Here is an 18,285-nt window from a genome sequence, read left to right as displayed (position 1 = left end):
GATGCCCTCCACCGCAGCTCTTCCACTTCCCGCTCCTCCGCCCTTGAGCCCCGCCCCTCCAACCGCCACCAGGACAGAACCCCACTGGTCCTCACCTACCACCCCACCAATCTCCATGTACAGCGCATCATCCGCCGTCATTTCCGCCACCTCCAAACGGACCCCACCACCAAGGATATATTTCCCTCCCCTCCCCTATCAGCATTCCGTAAAGACCACTCCCTCCGTGACTCCCTCGTCAGATCCACACCCCCCACCAACTCAACCTCCACTCCCAGCACCTTCCTCTGCAACCGCAGGAGGTGCAAGACTTGCGCCCACACCTCCCCCCTCACCTCCCTCCAAGGCCCCAAAGGAAACTTCCATATCCGCCACAGATTCACCTGCACCTCCACACACATCATCTATTGCATCCTCTGCACCCGATGTGGCCTCCTCTATATTGGGGAGACAGGCCGGCTACTTGCGGAGCGTTTCAGAGAACACCTCTGGGACACCCGGACCAACCAACCCAACCACCCTGTGGCTCAACACTTTAACTCCCCCTCCCACTCCACCAAGGATATGCAGGTCGTTGGACTCCTCCATCGCCAGACCACAACAACACGACGGTTGGAGGAAGAGCGCCTCATCTTCCGCCTAGGAACCCTCCAACCACAAGGGATGAACTCGGATTTCACCAGTTTCCTCATTTCCCCTCCCCCCACCTTGTCTCAGTCAAATCCATCGAATTCAGCACTGCCTTCCTAACCTGCAATCTTCTTCCTGACCTCTCCACCCCCACCCCAGTCTGACCTATCACCCTCACCTTGACCTCTTTCCACCTATCACATTTCCGACGCCCCTCCCCCACGTCCCTCCTCCCTACCTTTTATCTTAGCCTGCTGGACAAACTTTCCTCATTCCTGAAGAAGGGCTTATGCCCGAAACGTCGATTCTCCTGTTCCCTGGATGCTGCCTGACCTGCTGCGCTTTTCCAGCAACACATTTTCAGCTCTGATCTCCAGCATCTGCAGACCTCACTTTCTCCTCACCTCAGTATTGCCCTTCTGTGTCTTTTAGGCACAAGAAAACCAGTGAGTTGCCCTTCCCAATGCATCAGGGGCCAGGAGAGTGAGTAATCAAGGTGGACAGATTAGAAGTGTTTTGAGATTCACAACCAATCTGTACAGTTTTACACTGAGTCCAGGTTGTTATTACATCTGCATAAATCTGACTCAGAAATCTATTTGAAGACTTTTAACATCTGTGGGATGCCTTCATGTGTGGACATTGGATGGACTTTGGGGTCTGAGACATATTATAAATTGTAAAAAAAGCTTGCATTTGTGTCAAGGCTGCATAATAGAAAAGGTAAATAAGAAGAAATAATTCTAACTCTGCAAATCACATGTTGTCTTAGAACCCTAAATAATATTTGTACACTGGAGGATGCTTCTTCAGCCAGAAGGTGAAATATTTTACTGTTTATAACCTAAACATCACACTTAATACTTATTTCATGGTACCCAAGGGGATAAATTCAATAGTAAAGAATCAAAGGTTTAATCCACTTTGCCGAGAGGACAAGCTTGTAATGATTTTTATTTTGTAACATCAGTAATCCTTGTTCTCTAACTCACTGACTTCATGAATAGAAGATTGAGGTTTATCGAATGAGATTAGTGTACTGCAATGAAAAGTATTCAGTCAAGCTCATTCAAGATTTAAGCCAAAGGGAATTGTCCAGAGGATATAGGTCAGGGTCTGATGGTTTACATAGGTAAAACTATTTAGTTAGCCCAGCTGTGACAGGAAATGGTTTATTGTTCATTGATGAAAATCTGCAATTTTCTCCACTTTTGCAGAAATTATACGCCTCAAGAAACAGGAAAGTTACATCTGGGTGAATGCAGGGAACAATAACAACTTTATTTCAATTTAGATAAGCATATTTTAAGAATGTGGAACTTGTGCAGTGGAGTACTGAGAAACACCACTTTGACTTTTGCTTATGACACAAAGTTGATTTTACACCTCTAGGTCGGAGCTTTGGTGTTGACAATGAAATGAAATAAATAGTAAATAGATTTTTTTATGGACAATTTTAATAGTATTAATATTTTCACAATGAGAGTTTAATTTATCTAATTTCAGTGGTGGTTCAATTGATGCACTTCTAATAAAAACATACATTATTTTGTTATGCTCCCATATTGCCACCGTTATTCACACTATGGTTTGAAATGCTTAGTTTCCTGGTGGATTAGTTGCCGTGCATGTCACTGGTTTTGTGTTGCCTCTCACTCCCAATCCTTTTGTGACTTTGCTCTTCAAGGGAAAGCTGAGGAGAAAACTTTCCATTCGAAACATCTTTCCCATCTCTGGTTGATAGGAATTATACGTTACCAATTCTTACTCAAGTGCGAACACCATTTTATCTTTTCTTTCTTTGTGCTATAACTATGATGATTGGCCATTAAATCTAGACCTTATGATTACAGTTTGTATCGTAGATGATGGTTTTCTCTGTGACTTGAGATGTTTTGCCTCAGTTGTCTTCTGCTGAAACCCTCATTCATGTCTTTGTCACCTGCAGAACATCTATCACAGTAGTTTTCCAACCAGCTTTTCTGGTTGGGCTCCCACATTCCAGTAAACCTCAGTTCATCCAAAGCTCTACGACCTTAATCTTATGCTGCATCACATCTCCAAACAATCCTATTTCCATTCACTCGTTTGATTGCCAGACCAGTAATACCTCCAACCTAAAGTTCCTATCCTCCTTAAATCCTGTTATTATTGCCCATTCCCTATCCTTGTAACCATTTCTATGCCTATAATCTCTGCACCCACCCCAGAATTTTCTGTTTCTGATCCATATGTGCATCCCTTAATCTTTGCCCTTTAATTTGAGGCTGTACCTCCAACTACCTCATCCCCATTCTCTAGAATTTCCTCCCGAAGTCCTTCAACCTCTTCTCTTAAATTGCAGAAGCTCAAATGTTCATGTAAGAGAAGAAAATGATCAACATGTTTCACTCCTTTGTTTCACTTTCACAACACTGCATGTGTTGTCTTTTGGTAGCCCAGTTCAATACAGTATTTCTGGCTAACTCTCTCTGCCTCACTGTTGGTGATCAGTGATGCTTCTGAAATCTCTGCTCCCAATGCATACTGATAGCCAGAAAGCTGAACAGTTTGAAAATTGAAACTAGCTGCTATCCCAGATTGTTGAACCTTGATCCTACATTAGGTATTGGGTTAGCCTCAGTCTAGGTCACAAACTCACCATTATCTTTTGATTGAGTTAATTACCTTATTAACTTTCTCAGCCATTAACTTGGATGGCAGTCATTCTATCAAATTTTTGGTGAGGTAGGAGGAGTTATTAAACCCACGTCACCCCTGAGAAGCCAATGTCATTGGATTTCTGTTTGCTCTCAGAAATCTTCATTGAGTTTCAAAAATTCCCTTGTGATTGAATGTTTCCATTTTAAAGACAGATTAGCTTTCTTTACAAATAGATAATAAATGTATACTGATGATTCAGGGAAAGGGAAGGGAAATTAGACTGTCTTAATTACTCTGGCACAGAGACAGCACGTACTCGATGGGCTAAACGGCCTCCTTCTGTGTTGTAACTATTCCATGATTCATTTTATGGATCATAAAATGCTCTTTAAATGTATTATTGAATCTGGTTTTTGGTTCCTCGTTAATATCTCTTTCTTTATATCGGAATTCATTTCTATTTCTTATTGGTTCCGTGAAATGCCTTGGTTGGGGGGGCGATGGTGTGTAGGTGATGTAAGACCATTTGACAGAGGAGCAGAAGTAGGCTGTTCAGCCATTCAGTGAGATCATGGCTAATCTGATAATCCACAACTCCATTTTTCTGCTCTTTCCCCAGACCACTTGTTTCTCTTACCTGATTGAAAATCAATCTCTTTCAGCCTTGAATGTACTCAATGGCCCTATCTCCGCAGCCCTCTGCTGTAAGGAATTCTACAGATTCGCTAGCTTCTGGAAGAAAAAAATCCTCCGCATCTCTATCGTAACTAGGAAGCTCTTTGAAATTATTTTCTTTGCCCCGAGACTCTCCTTCAAGAAGAAACAACCTTTTTACATCTATTCTGTGAAGTCCCTTAAGAATATTACATGTTTCAGCCTCGCTTCATTAAAAAAAATCCCTCCATACCTTGTGAACCTTCTCTGGACTGCCTCCAATGCCAGTGTATCTATCCTTAGGGGACCTAAACTGTTCACAGTGTTCTAACTGTGGTCTGACTAGTGCCTTGTATGGTTTAAGATTTCCCTATTCTTAGACTCCATTCCCTTTGAAATAAAGGCCAGCAATCCATTTGCCATCCATATTTATATTCTGTAATGGTGCTATGTAAATACAATTTCTTGTTGTAATCAACAATAAATGAGTGTTGGATAAAAATGGAATAAAATACATACAGTAAAAGGACAGGGCAGTACATAGAAAATGTGATTGAGAAACATCATCTAATTCATCAGATCCTTTCATGACACTTATTTCAGGTAAACCCTTCTAGCATAGAACACTAGGAAAAAATGAATATTTTCTTCAGAAATGTCCAATAATCACTAATCTTAAGATAAATGATTGCAATACCAGAGCATTTATCTGATCCCATCTGACATGTTACACATCCTTACTCAGGAATGCGTATAATCCAGGGTAGCATTAAACCATAGATACCCCTCGTAAATCTTTTTAATGAGTTGTCTTCCAATTATTCATCCAACTTTTCTTTAATGGTTCACATGAACACAATTTTAACATTTTCAATCATTTCATCTACTCACTGCACATGGACGAAAGCATTCTCTGTCGCAAAAATCTGAGGTTTATTAATTTTATTATCCAATTCTGCAGGACCATTCAAATGTTACCTGAGAGTAAGGAATTAATGAGACTCTAAAACCAGAAGTGTTGGAATAAAGCCCTAAAAGTGTTACTTGAGGGCTGAGCACATTTAAACTCAGGTGTACTGACATGATAGTTCCAGGCAGAAGCTATCAACGTTTTCAACTTAGAAGTTAGAGTCACAATTATCTTAGTGTTATTGAGAGTGAATTAAAAAAAAATCCTTATGGGAGCACTGAACAAGAGTTACTTTGGGGTATTGTATAAGGGATATTTTGTTTGGAATTCATAAAGGAATGTTTGGAATTAATGGGACTATACTTCTACCATGTGTTTAAAATATCTTGGTATTGCAGCTATAAATAAATAGTTTAGTTTATTCTTTTTGTTTGTTAAAAAAACTTTATTGTTAACACAAATTTTGCAACGCTGTGTGTGTATAGGTCAATGAGAGACCAACTCATTGAAGCTGTAGCAAAACATGGTCTATCAAGCCAGATTTCAATGTGAGATTTGACTTATCCAGCATTAAATTAATGGGATAATAACAATACAAAGACAGTGGCTATAACATGTCAGAGGTTAAGAATCCCGATGGGAATAACTCACCTTTTGACTTCACAAAAGCCTGTCCATAAGTTGGGAATGTGATGGCCTAAACTACAGTTGCCCGGATTAGTGCCATTCCAAAAACATACAAGAAGCTCAGCACCATCCAAGACAAAACCTTGCTCCTGTTATCTACCAACTTCAACAATCATTCCCTCCACTATCAATGTTCAGTAATTAATTTGCATGTGTGTTATTATCACCCTTAGCATTTAAAAGAAATATCTGATCATAGAACATAGAACATTACAGCGCAGTGCAGGGCCTTCTGCCCTCGATGTTGCACCTACCTGTGGATCCAATCTGAAACCTATCTATCCTACACCATTCCATTTTCATCCATATGTTTATCCAATGACCACTGAAATGCCCTTAAAGTTGGTGAGTCTACTACTGTTGCAGACAGTGTGTTCCACACCCCTACTACTCTGAGTAAAGAAATTACCTCTGACATCTGTCCTATATCTATCACCCCTCAATTTAAAGCTATGCCCCCTTGTGCTAGCCATCACCATCTGAGGAAAAACGCTCTCACTGTCCACCCTATCTAACCCTCTGACTATCCTATATGTCTCAATTAAGTCACATCTCAACCTTCTTCTGTCTATCGAAAACAGCTTCAAGTCCCTCAGCCTTTCCTCATAAGATTTTCTCTCCATAACAGGCAACATCTTAGTAAGTCTCCTCTGCATCCTTTCCACATCCTTCCTATAATGTGGTGACCAGAACTGTACATAATACTCCAGGTGCGACCGCACCAGTTTTGTACAGTTGCAGCTTTCAGTACTGACCACTCCCCTTTCATTATACAGGTTACTTCTAAAACATGAAAGCTGTAGCCTAGTCTCATCTGTTTGCGTATAAACAAATTGGCCTCCCAATACCCTTTTCATCTCTGTACCAACCCAGCGGTTTGGGAGCCCAGACTGTTTTACGACCCCTCTTTAAAATCTCAAGGATGCAGTATCCTTGAGAAAAGGAAGAACTTTTAGAAAAAGGACCATCTTTGTGACAAAAGAGGGACATTTTAACTGATGATTTGTCTTTTGTGACAAAAGACAAAAGACATTTTAACTGATGATACTCTCACGTCATCTCCCAAGCTTTCTTCCTTACATGCTGATGATTTTCTGAATTTAAAAAAACTGACAATATGTGCAGCAGTTGGCATAGAAACTCAGCCCCACGTTGGTAGCTGTCAAAGTTCAGCTATATTTCTACCCATCAAAATAATGAAAAGATAATAATAAAAGCATAATTAATTTCTTTAAGTGGATGGGTTTATCATAGATTTTCAGGATAAATTTTACAAGCTGGCAGTCCTAATGCTGAATTTTACTTGATGGGAATAGAGCTAATGTAATCAGTGTGTCTGATTCACAACTCCTTTCAACTTCCCAGTTTAAAAGTTTGGCAGCTTTAAAATTCAGAAAGGCGACAAGCGCTACTGTCTGATCTCTCTGTAGTTGAGGGAACATCGGTGCCAAGAGAGATCATTTGGATAGTTTGCCCTTAAATCTAGACATGCACAAATCTCTGCACAATTAAACTAATTTTTTAAAAAAGGAATGTGATTCCAAAGATTATTAAAGTAGAATACAAGTGCATTTATGTTGTAAAACCTTAGTTTTTGAGGTGGTGGAAGATTCAGAATTAACTAACTACTGAAAATTAAACAACAAAGCAGGTGTTGTAAGAATCATTTCTCTAAAATGGCAAATACAAGTGTACAAATGAGAGTGTAAATTCAATCCTTTACATTTTCACTGAGTGAATGCTGGATTAGTCTCTGTTGTGCATCAGAGACTGGATGTGTGTCAGGTTAGCTCTGAGGGCTACGTTTTTCACAAAGTGTTCAATTTGACTTGCTTTCCTGCTGTTCATTGCTCAAGAATAGCATGAGGCAGAAGGTATGAACAAGCATAATGATTCCCTCTCCTGCCATGTGTGATCATCAGGATTAAGGCCAGCAGTAAGCCATTCAGCCCATCGATCCTGCTTTGCCATTCAATAAGTTCATAACTGGTCTGACTGCGACTTGAACACTTGCCTCTTTTCTGTAAATCTTAACCAAGAGAATTAAGATTGAGGTCTACTCACAACTGGTTACGTGTTGTTCAGTGTCAAGGGTACAAGCATTGTTGATTAGAAATCTGCTTATTTATTCTTCAATGTATTCAATATTCCAGACCCTATTGCTCTCTGTGGGAAGAAAATTCCAAAGACTAATGACTTTCTGAATGAAGAAATTCCTTCTCCTCTCTACCTTAAATGGGAGACCATTTATTTTGAAACTGTGCCCCTAATTTTCAACTCTCCCACAACAGGAAGCATTTGTCAGCGTCTAGCCTGTCAAGCTCTCTCAGTATCTTATATGTTGCAATGAGATCACCTTTCATAGTTCATGTCTAGTGTGACTTATTCAGAATTTCCTTAGACTGTTCTTCGGAATCCGTTCTGAAGCAGAACCATATCTGGCCAGAAATACTAACTCTGTTTTCCTCTTTCTACAGAAGCTGCCAGACCTGCTGAGTTTCTCCAGGATTCTCCATGGAGAATTAGCTGAATATATTTTTCTTATAATATTAATATTATTAATATATTATTCTGTTGTGAAACACTAGCAGCAAAATTATCAAAGCAAAGTCTTACAGGGCCACACAGCAGTTACATAGCACTGCCCATGAGCCCTTCCCTGACAAATGTTTGAGAATTTGTCTGTGTCACCTCCTTTAATCAGGAATTTGGCCACTTCCTGCTGCCATTGGTCTCCTTTCCCTTCCTCCATTAGTCATTAGTTCTTCATGAATAGCAGCATACAACAAACAACACAATAATAGAAACCTCAAACTGTTATACTGTACTGATTGGGAGTGCTTTTGCCAGACTCAGCAAGGGCCTGCATTCTGCAGAAAAGAGAATTAAGATTGAGGTCATAGAGATGTACAGCACGGAAACAGACCCTTCGGTCCAAATTGTCCATGCCGACCAGATATCCCAACCCAATCTAGTCCCACCTGCCAGCACCTGGCCCATATCCCTCCAACCCTTCCTATTCATATACCCATCCAAATGCCTCTTAAATGTTGCAACTGTACCAGCCTCCACCACTTCCTCTGGCAGCTCATTCCATACACGTACCACCCTCTGCATGCAAAAGTTGCCCCTTAGGTCTCTTCTATATCTTTCCCTTCTCACCCTAAACCTATGTCCTCTAGTTTTGGACTCTCCCACCCCAAGGAAAATACTTTGTCTATTTTTCCTATCCATGCCCCTCATGATTTTATAAACCTCTATAAGGTCACCCCTCAGCCTCCGTCGCTCCAGGAAAAACAACATTAGCCTATTCAACCTGTCCCTATAGCTCAAATCCTCCAACCCTGGCAACATTCTTGTAAATCTTTTCTGAACCCTTTCAAGTTTCACAACATCTTTCTGATAGGAAGGAGATGAGAATTGCATGCAATATTCCAACAGTGGCCTAACCAATGTCCTGTATAGTTGCAAAATGACCTCCCAACTCCTGTACTCAATACTCTGACCAATAAAGGAAAGCATACCAAACACCGTCTTCACTATCCTGTCTACCTGCGACTTCACTTTCAAGGAGCTATGAAGCTGCACTCCAAGGTCTCTTTGTTCAGCAACACTCCCTAGGACCTTACCATTAAGTGTATAAGTCCTGCTAAGATTTGCTTTCCCAAAATGCAACATCTCACATTTATCTAAATTAAACTCCATCTGCCACTTCTCAGCCTATTGGCCCATCTGATCGAGATCCCATTGTAATCTGAGGTAACCCTCTTCGCTGTGCACTCCATCTTAAATTTGGTGTCATCTGCAAACTTACTAACTATACGTGTTATGCTCACATCCAAATCATTTATATCAGTGTTAAAAAGTAGTGGACCCAGCACCAATCCTTGTGGCAGTCCACTGGTCACAGGCCTCCAGTCTGAAAAACATCCCTCCAACACCACCCTTCTACTTTTGAGCCAGTTCTGTATCCAAATGGCTAGTTCTTCCTGCATTCCATGAGAATTAACTTTGCTAACCAGTCTCCCATGGGGAATCTTGTTGAATGCCTTACTGAAGTCCATATAGATCACATCTACTGCTCTGTCGTCATCAATCCTCTTTGTTACTTCTTCAAAAAACTCAATCAAGTTTGTGAGACATGATTTCCCATGCACAAAGCCATGTTGACTATCCCTAAACAGTCCTTGCCTTTCCAAATACATGTACATCCTGTCCCTCAGGATTCCCTTCGACAACTTGCCCACCACCGACGTCAGGCGCACTGGTCTATAGTACCCTGGTTTGTCTGTACCGCCTTTCTTAAACAGTGGCACCACATTAGCCAACCTCCAGTCTTCCGGCACCTCACCTGTGACTATCGATGATACAAATATCTCAGTAAGAGGCCCAGCAATCACTTCTCTGGCTTCCACAGAGTTCTAGGGAACGCCTGATCAGGTCTTGGGTATTTATTCACTTTCATTTGTTTCAAGACATCCATCTCATCCTCCTCTATAATATGGAATTTTTCAAGATGTCACCATCTATTTCCCTACATTCTATATCTTCCATGTCCTTTTCCACAATAAATATTGATTCCACAGCAGACTGGTCACATGTTGTTCAGTGTCAAGGGCACAAGGTTGGAAAGCCTTGGCTGAAGTTGGCAATGAGATTCTAAAGCCCAGACCTGTTTGCAACTGTTCAACTGCCCATTCGCAATGTACAATGAATCATAATCCCAATGTGAAAAAAGAAAAACAGAAACATTTGTGTTCCAAAATGCTGTAGCTTTCTCTTCATGACCAGTGATTACCCAAAAATGGCGTAAATGGCAACTCACCCAACTGGAAAGCTGGTAGCTCCAATCATTGAAGTGCATGTAAAATGGGAGACAATCATGTTGGCCTTTTGTACAATTGCTTCAAGCCTCCGCAGTAACAGTTTGCCAACACAAGATGTGACAAGTGTACCCACACACGAAAGGAGCTTCGCACCACCATGCGGTAGAACGATACTGCTGCGTCATTTACACAACAGCGCTTTGCAATGTAGCTATTTCAGATTCCTTTCAAATCTGTCTTTGTTTGGAACACATGGTCGCGTCTTTTTATTCTTGTGATGCCTGAAGAGAATATCAGTATAAATTGATTTCCTCGTGGTAACCATAGAAACCTGATTTTTGTTAAGCAGTTAAAGCTTTTTTTCAAATACACACAAGGAGATTCCTGATGGCATATTGTGTGAAGTAATTTCCCTTGAAACTTGCCCTTTTATCGCATGACTGCAGGAAACTAGGATTTGTGCCACAGGGGCCCATTTCAAGCTGACAGGCCAGAACAAGGGATAAGTAATAACAGAAAGCATTGGCACCACAGCTCTGAGCAAATGGTGCACACTGACTGGTGATAAAATGCCAGGGTTTCAAACTCCTGTGGGCAGCTTCTATTGGTTGCTTGTGTTAACCCTGCCAATTTATAAATGGAAATTACTTGGGCAGTTTGAGGAAAAGATCCAGCCACCTGTGTCCTGAGACAGAAATACTTCAGGAATGAATGCCTACATGTCTGGTATTGCATTTAATAGTTAATGAACAAATCAGGGATACCTAACTCTAACAAGCTCCTTGTCCCTTTGTTGTAATGTAGTTGTAATCGTTTAAAACAAAACAGATCTTTCAAACCAATTTACACCCAATGAAGTCACATGTTTAAATTTAGTCATTTCCTAATGTAGAATGTGCAGCAGCAGTTAGTTCCCAGCAAGCTCCCTGACAAAGTGCATCCTGCATTTTCCCTGCTCAGAAGACTAAATATGTGATTGCACTTATAATGTTAGTTGCTGCAATAAGGAATTTCATTTCCAGTTTTTCTCCAAGTTGTTCCCTATTTCTCTCTCTCTCGTTCTTCGAGCTCAATACTGGCTCTCTGTTTTTGAAGACAATTTGTCAAATTTATGAATTTAAAATACACAGCTATGAGCAACTATTGGATATGGATAAAAGATACACTGAAGAAATAATACCACAATTTAAATAGCACCCTGTAGTTCCAGAAATCAAAATCACTTCACTAACTGCAATCACTTCACTAACTGCAATCACTTCACTAATAACCTTTAACCCCCTAATCTTTTAAACTTTCCATTCTTCACACACAGTCTTCATTAAAGTAAGTTGTCTCTTCAGTTATCAGGAAATCTCCTTCTCTCATTGATGATGGATGTAGTGAATGATCAGGTCAGATTTTCCAATGTGCAATTCAGAAATTCAAGAAACACAATAATCTTTGGTCAAACAACTCCCCTGTGGGCTTTTCAAATTCCTTTAGATTGGAACTGGACAAAGGTTGAGTGAACCAGGTCTCCTAGCAACTTGCACAGGGTCAGTTGTCTTGGGCAGATTGTAATCTTAGATAGAGACTGTGCTACAGGCCACTGTGAATCTGACTAAAATTTTGAACCTTCTTTTACACAACACTTTGGATGTGCTCGCTGGGCAGGTCCCAACTCTGAAGGAGGTCTCCTGATCTTATTGAACGCGGTTAAAAAATGAGATAAATGAGTAAAGTACAGTAATTGCACCAAAGGTGAAACACTTGTTGGTGTGAAAAAGGAACTTATTCAAAGGATAAGAATGATCTCAGTACATCAATTTAAGTTTGAATGGTCAGTTTCTCTTGCCAATTTAAAAATATAGATTTCATGGGTGTGGGTCCACATTTGTTGCCCATCCTTAATTGGCCTTGGATTGAGTCACTTGCTAAGCCACTTCAGAGGGCAGGTAGAAGTCAACCTTGTGGATCTGGAGTCACATGTAGGCCAGACCAGGTAAAGATGAAGGATTTCCTTCCCTAAATGGTAATAATGAATTAGATCAGTTCTTAGGAAATTCAGTGATAATTTCAGTCACTGTGACTGAGGCTAGATCTGATTTCCAGATTTTCCTTAATTACATTTCATCAGTTGCTATGCTGACAATTGAATCCATATCCCAGAGTATTAATCTGTGCACTATGTGTATTGCCAATACCACTTTGCCATCACCTCCCAGTGACGGAATTGGAGTGTCAGTCCTGCCTTTATTTCAAAGTCGGAAGAATATTGATTTAAACCCAAAACAAACACTTGGACCAGGGGTTTACTGCAGGATTTAGATCGTTAATGTTGGGACAAAAGTGGAGTCCAGTATCCATCATGGCTGGTGGCAGGGATAGCCTAGTGATGTTACTGGAGTCAGACTCCTTATTAGCTGCTTCCAAACCCTGCACAATTACAGATGATTGGCAGGTTCCTGGGGCACAAAATAACTTGTTGCTTTTTTTGTCTGGCGGCTCCTGTTGAGGTTGATATTTTGATCTTCAGGGATCCTTTTTACAGAAATGAAATCCTTTATTTGGCAACACAATCACATTACCTCCTGTATTTGTATTTAAGTAACAAGTATTTGTACACCTAGAGAAGCAGCATTAGAAGGATTCATCAATACTTTCAATAATTGTGATCAGTTGGTTCAATTTAAAGCCTCAGTGCCCATTGTAAACATGGTTTCCTTGGACAGCACAGTGTTTCAAGTGTCTTAAGACAATGGGAAGAAGTTAACAAAGAAGTTTTTTTTCCCTGAATAACTGATACATCTCCACACACTAGGTGCCATCCCCTTAAGCACACCTTCCAGATAGGTGCAGTCAAACCTATTTGTTTCCTTCACAAATGTAAAACGTTGGAAGATTTTAACCAGGAAGTTACTATCCTCTTTGCTGCATCTTAAAACTCAAGCTCACATTTTAATTTAACTTCTGCCATAGTATCTCTTGAACATAAGCCTTAAACTAGAGGTTCCACATCCATTTGCAGGTAATCCATTACCGCTGTGATTTCAAGTTTTTTCCAGTTCCTGGTTAGCTGAGGTGTTTTTTTGTTGACAGATTTGAAGTTCTTCTCTCTTCTTTACAGCAGTACTGTTCCCCTACTCTCATGTAGCCTCCCTCTCTTTTCCTTCTTTGTAGTATCCCTCTGTCACTTACCATCAGGAATCAGGCATTTGCCCGAAATGTCGATTCTCCTGCTCCTTGGATGCTGCCTGACCTGCTGTGCTTTTCCAGCCCACATTCTCGACTCTATCTCCAGCATCTGCAGTCCTCACTTTCGCCTAGGATAGGTGCATTAGTCAGGAGTAAATATAGGATAACAGGGTACAAGAATGGATGTGGATGGGTTACTCTTCGCGGGGTTGGTGTGGACTTGTTGGGCCAAAGGGCCTGTTTCCACACTGTATGGATTCTAATTCTCTCTCGAGCCTTCCTCTGACTTCCACTTTCCTTGCAGGCTCACTCCCCCTCTTTCTAGTTAAATGACCAACAGTTGCTTCCTGTCTTCCCATCCCCCCATCCCCGTTACAACCCCCCATATTCCCCAGCTCATTTTTGGCTCCCTTATCTCTCCCCACCATTCTTGTGGCCACCATGCCTCCCCCAGCTCCCCCAACTTATTTACGGCCTCCATTCTTCCTCCAGGCCTGTCATAGAAGTGCTGCCTTGGTTAAAAAGGCATGTCCTGAAACCACTCCCTGGCCTCACAGAGTGATAGGCAGAATCACAATACATGAGTTGCCTCCTCCTCCCCCCAGCACTGGGAAGTCTCCATGGCAATGGGATAGGGAGTCATCTGATGCAGTTCCCCAAAATTTTTACCAGCTCCCCACCCCCCCCCCCAACCAACCATCCAGTTCCCACTATCCACCATTTTACTGAATCATATAACCATTGAGCTCATAATTTATGTTGTCATTTTTTATGCATTTCTACATTGCTGGAGGCCTTGTTTCTTGGATGCTGTGTTAAGTTGAGGCAGTCTGCCTGCTTAAGTACTTTCATAACGCCTATAAGTAAATAGAAAACAGTATTTATCACAAAACATGGTGGAAAAATAGGTGAATAGGTCATTAATTTAATTTTACCCCATATTGGCATAAACATAAAGCCTGGAGATTATTCCAGTTGCAGACCCTGGAATAAATCTTTCGGTCTAAAATTAATACAGCGGGCAACTTGTAATGGTTACTCACTTTCAGCCTAACATGTTGGAGGATGAAATATCGATTGAGTGCCTGAACAGTGGGCATGATGTCATGGAATTTCTAGGCCACCATTTTCTCCGGTCTCCTTGATGCAGCGAATTGAAAAATCCACCTTATTTGGTTATGTCGTGGAATGGAGGGTTTCCATGTCTTAACTTTGTCACTATGGATAGATGTTAAACAGGGGCCTGATACCTCTTCCCAGGGTGGAAGGGAAAATGTAGATGGTGGGGGTTGGGCGCATTACTATAACTAACCATCATGATCAGGATTCATTTTGATACCTTGGTGAGAAATGCATGTTTAAGAATAAATTACCAATGTTTTTCAAAACATTCCTGTGGAAAATCAATGGAAAAACCCAAAAAGCATCGCTGTTTAAGTTTTTGAAATTGCAGTGTAAGATGAGTTTTATTTTGTTTGTCTTTATAATCTCAGCAATGGGGGTTTGAAATTTTTACAGTGACTTACGTGGCCCTTTCTTTTATAGATGGATGAGATAAAGAGCAAAGACAGAGTCATTCTTGCCTTGGAGAAGGACCTTGGCGTTCAAACAGGCCACACTCAGAAGCTCATCCTTCAGAAAGAAGCCCTCGATGAGCAGCTGGTACAGGTGAAAGAAGCTGAACGCTACTACAGCAGCCCCAAGCGTGAGTTTCCGAGTGCTGCAGGGGACACCTCCGACCTGATGGGGAACCATGTAAGAAGCTCATCGTATTTCATTGGAATATAGTCTTTTAGCTGCTAATAGACTAAATAACTTTACTCTCATTAATAACACTGTGTAATGACACTCATTGCATTGTTCCTTTCACAGAATGGGAGAATAGAATGATTTCCAAACCTCCTTTGCCATTTAATGGCTGTGCGCGATCAGTATTGTGGTTCATCTTCTGACTGTATTCTTGAAGCTTTTCTTGATTTTTCAAATCCTGATGTGCTGGGTGAAGAGGAATAGAGGAAGTGAATTTTATAGAGCTCATCTCCAAATGTTGTTTAGTTTCACAACCTAATTAACCTTGTCTTCAGCATCTCTCTTTCAAAAGTATTTGTTCTTTCCCCCCCCCCCCCCCTCCCCCACCCATTCAACCTTCCAACAACCTTGTAACCATGGCTTCCAGAAAGATTATTTGAATATTATTCTTTAATGGGGTTTGGGCTACACTGCCAAGGCCAGCATTTGTTACCCATCCCTAATTGTACTTGAATTGAGTGGCTTGCTCTTGCTTTTCTGTCAGGAGGCACTTTGAAGCTAAATTCACATGTACACCAAATCTGATAAAGGTGGTAGATTTCCTATTCACAATTAACAGGATAGCCTTTCGCAACAATCAGTGACAGTGTCAGTAGTGATGAGTATGAAATTAGCTTTACGTTTGTTCATTGAATTTTAAAAAACGTTTTCGAATCAACCCATTCAGAGGTGTTATTGCACACCTCTGGAAGCCATGCAATGCCAACTCTATTGGAGTTGAACCCAGGTGTCCTGGCACAGAGGTAGAGGTGCTACCACTGTGCCACAAATTCCACCCACTGCTTTCTTGGAATCCCTACAGCGTAGAAACAGGCCCTTCAGCCCAACAAGTCCACTCTGACCCTCCAAAGAGTATTCCACCCAAATCCATTCCCCATTGCTCTACATATACCCCTGAGTAATGCACCAAACCTATACATCCCTGAACACTATGGGCAATTTAGATTCTCGACAGTGTGGAAACAGGTCCTTCGGCCCCACAAGTCCACACCAACCCTCCGAAGAGTAACCCACCTAGACCCATTTCCCTCTGACTAATGGCAATTTAGCATGGCCAATTCACCTCTACGTCTTTGGACTGTGGGAGGAAACTGGAGCACCTGGAGGAAACCCACACAGACATGGGGAGAATGTGCAAACTCCACACAGACAGTTGCCTGAGGGTGGAATCGAGCCCAGGTCCCTGGTGCTGTGAGGCTGCAGTGCTAATCACTGAGCCACCGTGCTGCCTTAATTTAGGATGGCCAGTTCTCCTAACCTGCACATCTTAGATTGTGGGAGGAAACCGGAGCACCTGGAGTTAACCCACGCAGACACAGGGAGAATGTGCAAAACTCCACACAGACAGGCACCCCAGGCTGGGATCAAACCCGGGTCCCTGGCCCTGTGAGGCACCAGTGCTAACCATGCAGCCACCATGCTTTGATGGGATTAGAAATATTGTTGCCAGACCATTACCTGGGCCTTACTACTACACCACCATTACCTCTTTGAAAAAGTGCCATATATTAGGCTTCTCATCAAAGACCCACGGAATGAAAAGGGCCGTAGTACCAAGAGTATGAAATCGGCCTTGACTGAAAGTAGTGGCGAACAATTGTTTCCCACCTGGAGTAAGGTATACAGTGAGGTTAGTATTGGGATCATTGCTTTTCTTGACCTATGCTAAATACCTAAGTTTGGATGTACAAGGCATAATTTTAAAATTTGTGGATGGCATAGAACTTCGAGGGATTTGAACTGTAAGAAGGATAGTGATAGACATCAAGAAAATGTAGACTGGCTTGTGGAATGTAAGACACGTGGGAGATGGTATTTGGTGCAGTGAAACATTTTGATAGGATGCACAAGGAGAGACAGTATAAAGGGCACAATTCTAAAAATCCAAGAAGAGAGATAACTGAGGGCATATGCTTACAAATCATTGAAGCTGGCAGCGCAGTTTGAGAATGCATTTCCTAAAGAATACAGGATTCTGAACTTTATAAGAAGAGGCATGAAATACAAATCAAGGAATTTCACTTGATCTTGATTACACACTGGCTCATCTTCAACAAGAGTATTGGGAAATTGTGCCAAATTCTAGGACTCCAATTTAGCAAAGATGTAACTGCATTGGAAAGAATGAAGAAAACATTTGTGAGAATTGTTCCTTGGGTAAAGGAATTCATTCATGTGAATATGTTGGAGAAGTTGGGGCATTTCTTCTTAGAGGAGAGGATGTCGAGAGGAAATTTGATAACGGTGTTGAAAATCAAGTTAGATCTGGGCAGAATCGACAGGAACATTTTCTCCATATTGTGGAAATGTAGAATCGCTTTAATGATGATTGCAAAAGAATGACGGACATTATTTTTTACATAATTAAGACGTTACAATCCAGAATGCATCACTGAATGTTGCAATAGAATCAGATGTAAGTGTAGCTTTCAATGAATATTCGATAATTACCTGAAGAGAGAAAATTTGCAGTTGTACAGAGAGAAAGTGAGCCAGTGGAACCAGCTGAGCGGCTTTTTCACATGAATGGTCTTTTTCTGTGGAGTAACCATTTTGTGATTCTATACTGCGATTCTATTAATAGATCTGACTGTTACATTGTTGGCAAACATTCACCAGTGATTGAGAAGTCAAGACAGCTAAGTATGAGATGATGATCAAGCCAAGCCATCTTAGCTATTCAAAACCAATATTGTAATGGACTATACAGCATCCCAAATGGCCCACTGTCTATTCAGGCTCTTGCATTTACGTTTTGAGGAGTCAAAACTGAGGGGAAATATTGAGATTATTTGGCTACAGGTTTTTGTTTTACATTATATGTAGTGATTGTAGTAGTAATATCCAGTGATGAATATTAGCTCTTAATTATTTCTTTACGCGTTATATACAATTACTGAAAGTATCACATATTGTACTAATATGATTCACAAACAGACAATGTATTTG

The 18,285-nt window shown here is 41.1% G+C and overlaps 1 protein-coding gene across 1 annotated transcript in view; it reads left to right on the top strand.

Annotated features, from left to right (window-relative positions):
* LOC122539414 (janus kinase and microtubule-interacting protein 1-like) overlaps nucleotides 1–18,285 on the top strand; it is a 419,997-nt gene that overhangs the window by 264,786 nt on the left and 136,926 nt on the right. The window contains 1 exon segment of the mRNA XM_087980036.1: nucleotides 15,073–15,282. Coding sequence (XP_087836162.1) covers nucleotides 15,073–15,282 — 210 coding nt within the window.

Source organism: Chiloscyllium plagiosum, unplaced genomic scaffold (assembly GCF_037043375.1).
Source record: "Chiloscyllium plagiosum isolate Xiang-an unplaced genomic scaffold, Cpla_swu_hap1 HiC_scaffold_36, whole genome shotgun sequence".
In the NCBI taxonomy this organism is placed as follows: domain Eukaryota; kingdom Metazoa; phylum Chordata; class Chondrichthyes; order Orectolobiformes; family Hemiscylliidae; genus Chiloscyllium; species Chiloscyllium plagiosum.
Note: the sequence above shows the minus strand (reverse complement) of the source record. Positions and strands in the feature narration are given on the sequence as shown.